General features: G+C 70.4%; 1 protein-coding gene across 1 annotated transcript; it reads right to left on the bottom strand.

Moving 5' to 3' along the window:
- Nucleotides 1–1322: 1322 nt before the first annotated feature.
- MSL1 (MSL complex subunit 1) lies at nucleotides 1323–7570 on the bottom strand. The gene is made up of 8 exons (XM_050911636.1): nucleotides 7339–7570; nucleotides 4697–4920; nucleotides 3925–4310; nucleotides 2930–2994; nucleotides 2567–2634; nucleotides 2145–2269; nucleotides 1955–2027; nucleotides 1323–1786 (listed from the first exon to the last, which is right to left on the bottom strand). Exons 1-8 carry the CDS (start codon nucleotides 7480–7482, stop codon nucleotides 1696–1698), a joined length of 1176 nt encoding a protein of 391 aa, XP_050767593.1. The 5' UTR covers nucleotides 7483–7570; the 3' UTR covers nucleotides 1323–1695.
- Between the last annotated feature and the right edge of the window lie 4901 nt (nucleotides 7571–12471).

Below are 12471 nucleotides of genomic sequence, written 5' to 3'. Positions count from 1 at the left end.
CTTGGGCAGCCGCAGGGGCGGGAGGCGGCGCGGAGCACCACGGGACGGACTACACCTCCCGGCAGCCCCCGCGGCCCGCGACGTCACCGGCGCCGCCACCGTCCCGACAGCCCTTGCGGCAGCGAGCGGCCGCTCCTTCCTTTCCCACCCGCCTCTCTCTCTCTCTCTCTTTCCCCGGCAGGGGGCAGGCGAGCGCCGGGCAGGGCGCCGACGTCACAGCGCGGATGGCGTCACGGCGGCGGAAATGACGTCATGCGCGGGGGAAAGGCAGACACCAGCAGGCAGCGTCCGTTTTCCTCGTTTATTGTAAAAAAAAAAAAAAAAAAAAAAAAAAAAAAGAGAGAGCGGGTGTGGCCACGTGTGACCCCCCCGCCCCCCCGCGGGCAGGAGACGCCTGCCACGAACGTGTTTATAACTTTATTTTTTTAAACAGATTTCCCTTTTTTATTTTTTTAAACTTTTTTTTTTTTAAACAAGTTTCCTTCCGCTAATTAACCTCGCTGCCAGAAAGCAGCTGGGTGCGGCACGGGGAGGGGGGAGCACAGCCCCCCGGGGGGGGGGGCGGGGGGGCACAGGCCCCACGCAGGGGCAGCACGGGAAGGGGGAAAATAAAATAAAATCAAAGAAAAGAAGCGGCTCCGCTGGCGTTTTTCCTGTTTAATCTCTGCTGAAGGGGAGGCCAGGGAGAGCCTGGCCGGAGCGGGGGACACACAGAACACCCCCCCCTCCCCGTGGAGCCCCCTCCCCACCCATCCGGCAGCACCGGCACCGCAGGGGTCCGGTCCCCGGCACCGAGGGGCCAGGGCTGTGCCGGGGGGGTCCGGCAGCACCCAGGGGCTCGGCCAGGGCAGGGCACGGCGCGGTGGAACGGATACAGCCCCAGCTCTCACCCCAACCCAACTCCCTACGGCACACCTTGCCAACCTCAAAACATTTAAATTATTAAAAAAACCAAAAATTAAAAAACCCAAAATTGTGCGTATAGGATTTCTATTTCACAAAAAAAAAAAAAAAAAAGTTTTGTTTTTAAACTCTCCCCTCTGACCCCGTTACAGCCACTCAAGAGGAGGGGGGGGGGGGGGGGGAACCAAACCACCAAAGAGGCTTCCCGGCGCTTTCCAGCACCCCGCTCCTCGCTGCAGCAGGGCACCAGCCGGCAGCGCCGGGACCTGCCGCCTCTCGCACCGCTCAGACACAAACTGGTGTTTATCCCGTTTTCTAACTAAACATAACAAGAAGGCAGGAGCGGGCAGAGTCCCGGCAGGACGCGGCCTCCCTGGCTGGTGAATGCGGCACCCCTCGACACCGGGGTCTGGCCCCGGTGCTCTCCGTGCTCCCGCCTGCGGCTCAAAGCCAAATGTCCAAAATAAGCCGAACATCGGCTGCGGGAGGGCAGGGGCAGCGTGCGGAGCTGCGGCAGGCAGCGAGGACGGGCAGGATGGGCAGGCAGGGTCTGGGGTCCGCCTCCTGCCCCCAGGACCGGAGCAGCCGGTGGGAAGCCTCGGCCGGCAGCTGACCGGTGCCGCCGGGCGTACGGCTGCCAGCACGAGGGGACAAGTCCGGGGAACGTGTTGCAAAACCCAAGAGAACAAAACTGGGGTCACGGAGGAACGAAACCATCCGTCAACGAGAAGGCAGGAGAGGTCAGCGGCCGTTGGCACGACCCGGCGATGTAGGGAGCTCCCGGCAGCTCTGCTATTTCCGGCAGGTCCGGTGCGGCGTCTGCTTCTTCTGCATCTCCAGCCGGCAGCGGCTGCGCTCGTCCAGCCAGGGCAGCTCAAAGTTCCTGCGGGCAGAGCCAGCGTCAGCGCACCGCGTGCTGCGAGGCACCGTCCCCGACCCAAAACGCACCAGTGCCCTCCCGGACGGCGACGCCGAGAACGCCGGCCCGAGCAGCGGTGCCTGGCCCAGCCCAGCCCCGTCCCCTCCCGCCACCGGTGACCCCGGTACTCACTGTGGGGTCAGTTTTGGTAAGGGCCGGCCAAAGGCGACGACAGGCAGGTAAGGGGTGATGAGCAAGCTTTCCACTGCAGGAGAGACACCGGAGCGTTACGCACCCCCTGCCTGCACACCCCGCTGCAGGCAGCGCCCCTGCCTGCCCCCCAACACCCCTGCCTGCCCCCCCCACCGCCAAAGACACTCACCGTCATCTGGCTCAGGGAAAAATGAGGTAACTTCAGGCTCCGACTCCTGAATCCCTTTCCTTTTGTACATTCGGAGCTGCAGCCGCTGTAGAATTCTCTGTTCCCTGATCCGCTGAATGTCCCACCTGGAAAACGCGATGCCCCGGGCGGTGAGAAACCGCAGGCAGTGAGCAGGCAGGCACCCCAACCCTCCCGGGGAGCTCCGGGGGCTGCACCGGGGCTGCCGCGCTGGCAGCGATGCGGGAACATCCCTCCTCCAGCAGCGTTTCTGGTTCCCATTCCAGCTGCCGGCTGCACCCTGGGTGACCGGATCCCACGTCCCAACCCCCGGGTGACACCCCGGGGCCCTTCCCTGCGGGAGCGGGTGCAGACCGCCTGCTCTGCCGGGGACCCCGGGCCACCATCGCCCTCTTTGCTCCCACCTTTTCCTTCGTTTCTCATCCAGCTCCAGCTTCGCGTGCCGTTTGGAAAAGACGCTGTCGTCCAGGTTCTGCAACGACAGACGGGGATGAGGGTGTCCGCCCGGCACCGGTGGCCCCGGCACGGCCCTGAGCTGGCAGCCAGAGCTGCCGCGGCACAGAAGGGTTGGCCCTTCACCCCCACCCCAGCCCTCCAACCGCAGCTGGGATTTGCCGCGCTGTTTTATGCCAGACAAGGGGACGAGATGCCGCCGGCCCCGCAGCGGCAGCGAACGCCGCGAGCCGCTCTCCTGGAACGGTGAAAGAGCCGGGAAGGAGCCTACGGCAACGCCGGCTCTGGTGCACCCGCCGGGGCGGCATACGTACCTCCAGGAGGTCCGAGGGGTTGGGGTCTCTCAGGGGCTCCACGACATGGTCCCTCCAAGACGGAACTGCAGGGCGAGAGGCCGGGCCGTTAGCCCCACGCTGGGACCCCCACGGCCCCACGCTCCAGCCCCATCTCCGCCACCTCGCTGCTCCTTTCCAGCCCGTCCCTCCCTTGGAGGGCACGGCTGGGCCCCCCCAAACCCCCGTCCCGAGCCAGGCTGGGCGATGCCGCCGGCGGGGCGCGGGGGGAGGCAGAGCTCGTCGCCATCCCCCCGGCCAAGCACGCAAGCAAACCTGAGCCGCTCCGAGAGGAGACACGCCGAGCTCCCCCCGCGGCAGAGCGCTCGGCCATCCAGCGCAGCCTCCACCGGCAGCATCGGCGACTGGCACAGCCCAATGCTCCCCATCACCGGTGCTCACCAGGCTGCGGGACCCAAGGAGACCAGCCAGGGAGCGGCAGCAGGCAGGACAGGCACCGGATTCAGGGGCAGCAGGCGACCCCGTGGAGGAACCGGTGCTGTGCCGCGGTGGCACAAGGCAGAGAAACGTTTCCCAACCGCCAACGGGAAGTTGCTTCACCCCTCGCTCAAACGGGCACGCAGGCTGCTCGGCAAACCAGGCGGCTAAAGCGGAGCGGGGCCGGCAGCCCTGCCCAACGCGCTGCCTCCGGCTCGGCCGTGCAGGCAGCAGCAGCCCCGGCACGGTGGCAGCCCGGCATGTGCCGGAGCAGGGTAAGCCGGAGATGCGGTTCAGGAGAGCCCATCGCCGGCACCAGAGGTGCTACCCACCGCTGCGGGAGGAGCCAGCAGCACGGCACAACCGGCTGCACCTCTCCCACCGCGACTGGGACTCTGCCCTTTGCCGGCTTCGGGGTGAGGGTGCCGAGCCCCCTTCCCCAGCCGCCCCAAGGCGGGCGAGCCTCTCTCCAGCCACCGGCTCTGCCCCAATGCCCGGCACGCTGCTGCCTGCGCCGCGGCAGGCTCTCCATCGCTTACTTGCTACAGTCTCCTCCTTCTTTGGGGAGGGCTCCCGCAACGGCAGCGGCGACGGGGGCGGCTGGTGCCAGCGGCACAAGTACATTTCCGTGGTTGAGAGATAGGGCAGGTCGTCTGTCTCGCTGCTGAAGAAGCCCTTCTCCTTGGGGTGGGCACCGGGGCCCTTCGGCGGGGCCGAGGCTCGGAGCGGGGTCTCCAGGAGCGACCTGGGTTTTTCCGGAGTCTCTTGGCTCCGCAGTTCTCGTTTACAAACAGTTTCGGACAAGGAGCCACCCGATTCCTCCTTCCCCGGGGAGTGCTTCGGAGTTTTACTCTTCACTTTCGAGAACTCGGACACCAGTTTTTTAACAGGCGTCTTCCTCTCCGCGCTCCCAAACGTCGGCTTCCTGCGGGAGGAAGAGGAGCTGAGCCAGGCGCACGGATCCTCACCCGGCACTGGGGCTGCCGTGGGGGGCTACCGGCACACCCACACTGGGGCCAGCCGGAGGCAGGTTTCTAGAGGCAAAAGGGGCTTCCCCGGCATTTCGGGACCCCCCCCACTCCTTGCCCAGGCTTTCATGAGGTTCCCCCTGGCCAGTGCCGGTGCTCGATGGGATGCGCTCCCAGTGCCGGGCAGCCTCTCCGAGCGGCTCCAGGGTCGCTGGGCTGAGCTGGCACCTCCGTGCCCCGGGTAATGCCAGCCCCACGGATGGAGGGCGAAGCCACGGGGAAGGTCCCCCCTTCCCCCCCAGGCCCCACGCAGCCCCCACCGGCACGGCCGGGCACCCTCTACCTTTTATGCCCCTTCCCGTTCCTGCCGTAGGGGAAGTGCTTGGGCTGCAGGGTCGGGGGGGGCTCCAGCAGGTCCTGGGGACACTCCAGCGGCAGCTTCTCGCACGCCTCCGCCTCCGGCTTCTCGTCCACCTCGAAGCCCTGGAAGATGCGGTGCTTCTCCCGCTCGCTGTCCTTCTTCACCAGCTGCACCCGCCTTTCCATGCGCTCGATCCGCGCGAGGAGCTGCAACGCAAGGGCGAGGGGCTCACCTCGTGGGTGCGCTCCCGGGGGGGAACCCCGCGTGCACCCCTGCTCCCCGGGCAGCTGCCTGCACGGTGCCCTGCCTGCACATCCCTTCAGCAGCAGGGAAACACCCCGGGGAAGAGCCGACCCGCAGCACCCGCACCTGAGCCGTCACCCGCTTGCAGAAGCGCTCCGGCACAGGCGTCGCACGCGGTGCAGGACCGGCACCACCCCGCTGCGGTGCCCTGCCTGCTCTCTGCCTGTAGCAAACCGTACCCATCCCAGCATTTACCTGGCAACTTCTTGGCAATGCTCGGGGTGCAGGAGCACGTTTGCGAGGAGCCCCTAAACAGCGCCTGGGCCATCCCCACTTGGGCTCAGCCGGCACCGCGGGCTTCCCGGCACGCCGGGAGTGCCACGGCTCATGCCTACCCTCCCAGAGGGGACAGGAGGCCGAGGGCAGCGTCCGCAACCAGCGCTGGGTGCTGCGGGCATCGCACCCCCGGGCAGTTTAACTGCAATGCTGGCAGGCAGGGGCTAAGATGTCCAAACGGCACAAAATGGCCACTTGCTCTCCGGCTGCTTCTCTCCCTCCGGTGCTGCCCATCCCCGTGGCAGGAGGGCCGCGGCCGGCTGCAAACCCTGCACGTTTTGAGGAGCGATTTGGGGCTCTCGACCTCTGCCGCATCCTCCCCAACTGCCCAGGCAGCACCGCCGGCCCGGGGAGGGAGAGGGCGGTTTGTTAATTAGATGTGGGCTTCATTAGAGAGCAAGCACCCAACTCGGTGACACCTGCCCTCGGTCACCCGTCCCCGCCAGCCGGGAGCTGCAGCCATTTAGAGGGGTCCCGGCATCCCCCGGGGACGTGGCTGCAGGGGGGGACCCGGCCTCGAGGAGAGGAGCTGGGAGCAGCCCCCACTCCCTGTCCCTGCCTGCCCGGTGCACCCGGGGTTTGCCTGCCCCGTCTCCCCGGCTGCGTCACCCCTGTGGGAGGATGCGCCACGGTGAAGTCCCGTCGCGGCCTCACCGCAGCGGCTCCTCCATGTTGGAGGACTCTGCACACACCGCGGGGACGCAGCATCGCCGTGCGGCCTCGCCGGCTGCACCACGTGGGGCAGCCCTTCCCTCCGCAAGCGGGGCCACCGCAACCGCCGCCACTGCAGTCAGGCCCAGCCAGCGCGGTCTTCCGGCACACGGCACGCACCGCCCCGCCGGGGGTGGCTGGGGCAGGCACGGCCTGGCAGGCGGGCGATGCGGGCGTGAGCGTGCGGCGAGGCACAGCTGCATGCGTGGGGCAACGCAGGCAGGGCGCTCGTGGAGGGCAATGCACAGCATCCATAGGGCATTGCAGGCAGGGCAGGCGGGGGGGTGCAAAGCTCAGCCGAGCCGTGCAGCAGGGTGCACGCAGCGGGGTGCACGCAGCATAGGCAATGCCCAGCAGGGCCCCCCCTCCGTGAGCGTGGGGCAAGGCAGGCAGCCTTGCAGGGCTGGGGGGGGCCCCCCCCACACCCAGGGAGGGGGGAGAAGGGGGGGCCGGCCCTGCCGCAGTGGGGCGACCGCCCACGGGCCCACTCGGGGCCGTGCCCCGCCGCAACCCCCCCTCCCGCCCCGGTGACCGCGGCCCCTTTAAGTTAACCCCCGCGCGGCAGGGCGGGAAGGCGCCGCGGGCCCTTTAAGGCCCCCCCACCCCCCCCCGCGGGCCCGCTGCCATGGCGACGGGCGGCGGCCCGTTAACCCCCGCCGGCCCGCCCCGCCCCGGCCCTTTGTGCCCCCGCCGGTCACCCCGCCCCCCGCCGGCCTTTGTCTGGGGGGGGGGGGGGGGCACCGACCCCCGGGGGGGCCATCAATACCCGGGGGTATTAACCCCCTGGGGGAGTGTTCACCCCCCTGGGGTGGCAATAAGCCCTTGGGGGAGGGGCATTAACCCCCGGGGGGGCATTACTGCCCCGAAGGGGGGCGTTAACCCCTTGGGGGGGGCATTAACCCCCCGGGGGGGGGGGCGTTAACCCCCTGGGTATCTTGGTGAGGGGGACCGATGCCCCCCCCCCCCCCCCCGGAGGGTATTACTCCCCAAAGTGGTGGGGGTGGGGGTGAATTAGCCCCCAAGGGGGGCATTAACCCCTTGGGTGCCACGGGGGGAGGGCGTTAACACTCAAGGGGGGGGCGTTAACCCCTGAGGGTGCCACGGGGGGAGGGCGTTAACCCCCAAGGGGTGGTGGGTGGCGTTAACCCCTTGGGTGCCACGGGGGGGGACGACACACACTTACCTGTTGGTGGGCAGAAGCCCCAGGGGACCCCTGGGTGCTGGGAGGGGGGGGGGGATTAACCCTGGGGGGTAACCCCGCGGGTGGGGGGGGGTTAACCCCTGCTGTGCCGCGTTCCCGCCCCCCCCCCCATTCCCCCCCCCCCTCTCCGTACCGTGTCCCGCTCGGCCTTGAGCTCCTCGATCTGCCGCTCCTTGGCCTGCAGCTGCTGCTGCTGCTGCTCGATGAGGTCCAGCTGGAGCAGCAGGATCTGCCGCAGGCAGGCCGCCTGCCCCGGCGAGCCCCCGCCGGCCCCCATCCCGCCGCGCCGCGAACCGCTCTTCCACTTGCCCTCGGCGGGCGGCGGCGGCGGTGGTGGTGGTGGTGGTGGAGGGCCCGGCTCGGCGGGTCCCGCTCCCGGTCCCGCTCCCGGTCCCGCCGCACCCTCCCGGCGCCGCGCCCGGGCAGCACCGCCTGGTAGCGCGGCCGGGCGCCGGCATCCCCCGCACCGGCCTGCTTGCCGCCGGCCAGCGGCACCAGCCCGGCCCAGCGCTGCTGCTGCTCGGCCGCCGCCGCCGCCACCCCGCCGCCGCGGCCCTTGTGTGCCCCCAGCGGCGGCGGCTCCCGGGGCCGGCGGGGCGGCGGGCGGTGCGGTGCGGCGCCCTCCTCCTCCTCCTCCTCCTCCTCCTGCTGCTGCTGCTGCTGCCCCCCCCGCGGCGGCTCGGCCGCCCGGAAGGCGGTAGACCTCATGGCCGGGATCCGCCGCTCCGCACCGCCCCGCTACCGCCCGCCGACACGGCGCAGCGGCGGCCGCCACCGGCTACGCGGCCCGGGGGGCGGCGGCGAGGCCCCGCCGCCATCAGCGCGGCGCATCCCCGCCCCGGGCGGCGGGGCCGCGGGACACGGGCAGGGGCTGCCCCGCCGCCGCCTCCCCGGTGCGGGGCAGGGGAGGGGCCGAGCCGGGGCCCACGCGGGACTGCTCCACGCGGGGGAGGGGTGGGGGGTGGGGCACGGGCCGGTACCGGGGGCGGGTCGAGGCCAGGGCCGAGCGGCGGCCCCCGGTTACCTTTAAACCGGGCTCGGCGCGCATGCGCCGGCGGCGGCCCCGGCCGGGGCGGGGAGCGGGGGGGGGGGGGCCGGGACCCCGGGGACGAGAAGCGGGGCAGGTCTCCGCGTGGAAGGGACCGGGGGCACCCCGGGGACATGGTCCCCCCCCCACACACACACACACACCGAGACGTGGGGTGGTCTCCACGCGGGGACACGGCGGTCCCGCGTGGGGTGCTGCCCGGTGGGGTCGGGGCCGGGCGGGGGGTCCCGGGCCGGCAGTAGCGGGGCACGGCCGCCCGGTGGCTCCCGAGCGCGGCGGCTCCGCCCGGAGCGTGGCGGCTCCCGCACCCGCCCCCCGTCCCCGTCCCGCCGCCCACCGTGGGTCTGTCGGGTCTCGGACCGGCCCCACGGCGAGGGGACCCGGCGGGGCGCGGGGAAACCCCTGCCCCGGGGGAAGCGGGGGGGTGGCCCGGGCGGTGGGGCGGGAGCTGGGACCCACGGCCACGATGGCCCCACGCGGGGGTGGGGGGGGGCCGAGGAGGGGGGAGGTCCCGCTCTGCGGGGACGGGTTTGTCCTGCGTGAGCCGGGCTGCGGCAGTGCCCCCGCGGGTCTGCAGCCCCCCCCGTGTGCACACACACACACACACACACACACACAGAGCCTGCAGTTCCTGGTGTACATGTGCAAGCGCATGCACGCACACACATGCACACAGCCGGCACCGCCCCCCCCCGCAGAGACTGCAGCCCCAGCGTGCACACGCACACGTGTACACACGCACACACGCATACACACACACACACACCCACACCCACCGCAGCGAGGGACTGCAGCCCCCACTGCAGGCACACGCGCACCCTGCAGGCACTGCAGCCCCACTGCACGCGCATGCACACGCACCCCCCCACTGCAGCCCCAGCGCGCACACGTATGCACGCACACACGTATGCACGCACGTATGCACACACACGTATGTGCACACACGCACACACACACAGAGCATTTGTGAAGGAACAAACTGAACGCCCCCCCCCCCGCAGCACACGGGGCCATGGCATTGGGGACACGCAGGTGACACGCAGGGCACGTGCCGGGGCCACGCAGGGGACACGTGGGGGACATGCCTCTCCGCAGAGCTGCATTCACGGAGGGGGGGGTGCAGGGGAGTCCCCCTGCACCCAACGCCCCCGCACAGCAGCCTTCCCGGTGAGTGGCGGGGTCCCCCTCCACCGTGGTGGCCGAGCCACGCTGGCAGTGCCACCACCCCACGGTGCGGGGGAAGCCCCTCCGCTCTCCCCGCCGTGCCGTGTTGTCACGCCAAGCCCTACGGACAGACGTGCCTTCTTGCTGCGCGCACACGCGTGGCCGTGCTCGTACACACGCCCGGCCACCTTTGCCCACGCGCGGCCACGCCGGCCCCCTGGGGCCGGGGGGTTCCCGGTGCCCCGTCCCCGCTGCGGCAGGCCCACGTGCCGGCCGGGCGCCCGCCCGCACATGGCTCTGCAGCAGGGCCGCCGCGCAGGGAGGCTGCTGGGGCTAAAAATGGAGCAGGGCTCACATGCCAGCGCCACGTGACGCCGCAACCAGCTCGCTGGGATGGAGAGGGCTCCCTGCACCCGAGGAGGAGGAGGAGGAAGACGAAGGAGGAGGAGGAGGAGGAGGGGAGCACCCGCTCACATGGGCTGGCACAAACGCCAACCGGCCCAGTGCCCCGAAGCCCGTGGCCGCCGTGTCCCCTGCGGGGTTGGGGGCTGCTGGGGGCTGCCCCACATCCCCACCGGGCTGTGTTTTGGGAAGGTCAAATATGGGGCCACGGAGGCGTGGGAAAGGGGCGCGGGTTCCCCATCATGCGTGTTCAGTGTGGGGGGTCCGTGAGGCCGAAGGAGCCCCCCGTGGCCCCCGGCGCTCCCCCTGCCCACCCCTCCCTCCGGCGGCTCGGGGATCCGGGGCCGTGGCACTGCAACGGGAACACAAACATCAGCACAGGAGATTTATGGGGCCGCGGCCAAGAGGGGTGCGGGCGAGGGGGGCCAGCGCCCCCGCAGCCCCGCCTTGCAGGGGAGGGGGCTGCGGGGGTCTCCCCCACCCACCCCGGCTTCCCGGACCACCCCACATGGTGAACACACTGGAATCCCCCCCTCCCCTGCGGCCCCTGCGCCCCTTCTGCACCCCATATCCCAGCATCCCCCTGATCTCTGGGTCCCTGCACCCTCCTGGGGTCCCTGCACCCCCAGATCCTGCACCCCTGCACCCTCCTGGGGTCCTGCACCCCCAGATCCTGCACCCCTGCACCCTCCTGGGGTCCCTGCACCCCCAAACCCTGCACCCCCGCACCCTTCTGGGCACCTTGCACCCTGCCTGGATCCCTGGGTCCATGCACCCTCCCAGGTGCACCCCTAAATCCTGCACCTCCACGGATCTGTGCACCCCCCCTGCACCCCCAGATTCTGCCCCGGGGTCCCTGCACCCCCAGATCCTGCCCCTCCCCACCCCCCCTGCATCCTGCATCCCCAGACCCTGCACCTCCCGGGGTCTCTGCCCCCCAACCCAGGTCTGCCCCCTCCCACAGTGCCGGGGTGCTGTGGGGTGCCCCCACCCACCGTGGGGTGCCCCCACCCGCCCCGCCTGGGCCAGGTCTGCCTTGTTTACCTGATTTTTTTTCCCTTTCCGCAGGGAGGGGAAAGGCGAGTCCTGGCAGCGCCGAGCCGTCGGCCCCGGCCAAGAGCCGTGGGGACGAGCCAGGGCTGCTCTCTGCTTTTCAGCCACGGATCTGCCGCTGCACGGCAGGAAAACACCCCGAAACCCCGAGCACCCAGCCCTGCCTGGCACCCCACAGTGGCACCGGGGCTCCTGCCCACCCACCCACCCGCTGCCATCAGTGGGACCCCGTGGGGACAAAAGGGGAGCTTGGGGGTGCAGGACCCCCCAAGCGGGGTGAGACCTGGCATCTCTGGTTGCCCCCCCCCCCTCCCCCAGCATCACGCCTATGGCTGGGGAAACTGAGGCACAGGGTGGCACAGGGACCCAGCCAGACCTGGCATCCCTAACCCCATGGGGATGCTGCAGCCCCGCGGTGGGTTTGGAGGGCGTCCAAGTGCGGGGGGTGCTGGGGCTGCAGCGCTGGAAGGGGGGGCTGCACCCTGCCGGACCCCCAGTGCCCAGCCTGGGGCGGGGGGAGCGACAGGCAGGGATAAACCCCCATCCCTGGCGGAGACACCCCCCTTTTCCTGGAAAAGGTACAACAAGGTAAACAACCCGGCCAGCCCTGAGTAAAAATAAATCCTTCTGCACGCAGGCGTTCGCCGGCGAGCGGAGCGCACAGTCACGTGGCATGGCCGCACGGCACCACCGGCAACCCGGGCACCGGGGCACGCGGCCGCCGGCCCTCGCGCCCACGCCCCGGCACCGGGAGCCGATTCTTCAGCTGCCTCCTCGTCCCTGGGGAGCAGCGGGGTGCCCGCTGCAGGGGAGGGGGCCGGGGCCAGCCCCTCTGGGGGGACGTGGCCGTGGGGGGCTGGGGACTGGGGACGGCACAGGGGGTGCAGTCAGGGGGGGCACGGGCACGGGAGGGGGCACAGGCACGTATGTCCCCTCGCTGCTGCTGGGGAGGGGTCACCTGAGCACAGCGGCATGTGACAACCTCGGGGGGGGGGGTGAGATGCCCCATCTGCACCGTGGACTGGTTGGCACGGGCACTGCCATGTCGGGGTGCAGGGGGACCCGCGGGGAGCCCCCCGGGGCACAGCCCCGGCCTCTGGGAGGGTCCCTGGGACAGCTTGGCCACAGAGCTGCCGAGGGTCCAGCACAGGGCACAGCGGGCATGTGCCCGGCTGCAGCACCCCGCCATCCCGGTGGCTTTGGTGGCCCCCTCGCCCCAGCCCGGCTGCTCATGGACCGTCCCCAGCCGGCATCCCAGTCCTGCTACTGGGATGTCCCGGCTGCACCGGGCCTGGGGGCCCTGCTCACAGCACCCTCACACTGACCTGCTGTGCCGGGGTCCCAGCCCCACAGCGGGACCCCAAGGTGGGACCCCACAGGATTTATCTCGTCCCTCCCAGCCCCGCGCCCATCCCGGGGACCCCCGGGGCAGCTGAGCAGCCGGGTCCAGCCGAGCATCCCTGTGCAGGGCCAGCTCCGCGCCGTGTGCCGTGTGCCACAGCACCGTGCGCAGGGTTGTTTTCTGAACCGAGATGAGCGGCTGAGTCACAGCTAATTGCCGCGGCCCAGGAACGTGCCGGGAGGGAACGGGGCTTCGTG

Source organism: Gymnogyps californianus, chromosome 28, assembly GCF_018139145.2.
Source record: "Gymnogyps californianus isolate 813 chromosome 28, ASM1813914v2, whole genome shotgun sequence".
NCBI classification, from domain to species: domain Eukaryota; kingdom Metazoa; phylum Chordata; class Aves; order Accipitriformes; family Cathartidae; genus Gymnogyps; species Gymnogyps californianus.
Note: the sequence above shows the minus strand (reverse complement) of the source record. Positions and strands in the feature narration are given on the sequence as shown.

Bases quoted from the DNA above. Each gene is read 5' to 3' on its own strand.
- MSL1 (XM_050911636.1), bottom strand. From the start codon at position 7,482: ATGGGGGCCGGCGGGGGCTCGCCGGGGCAGGCGGCCTGCCTGCGGCAG. The intron at 4,921-7,338 runs GTACGGAGAGGG...CTTGCGTTGCAG, and splicing joins TCAAGGCCGAGCGGGACACG to CTCCTCGCGCGGATCGAGCG. The intron at 2,270-2,566 runs GTGGGAGCAAAG...CGCGTTTTCCAG, and splicing joins GATGAGAAACGAAGGAAAAG to GTGGGACATTCAGCGGATCA.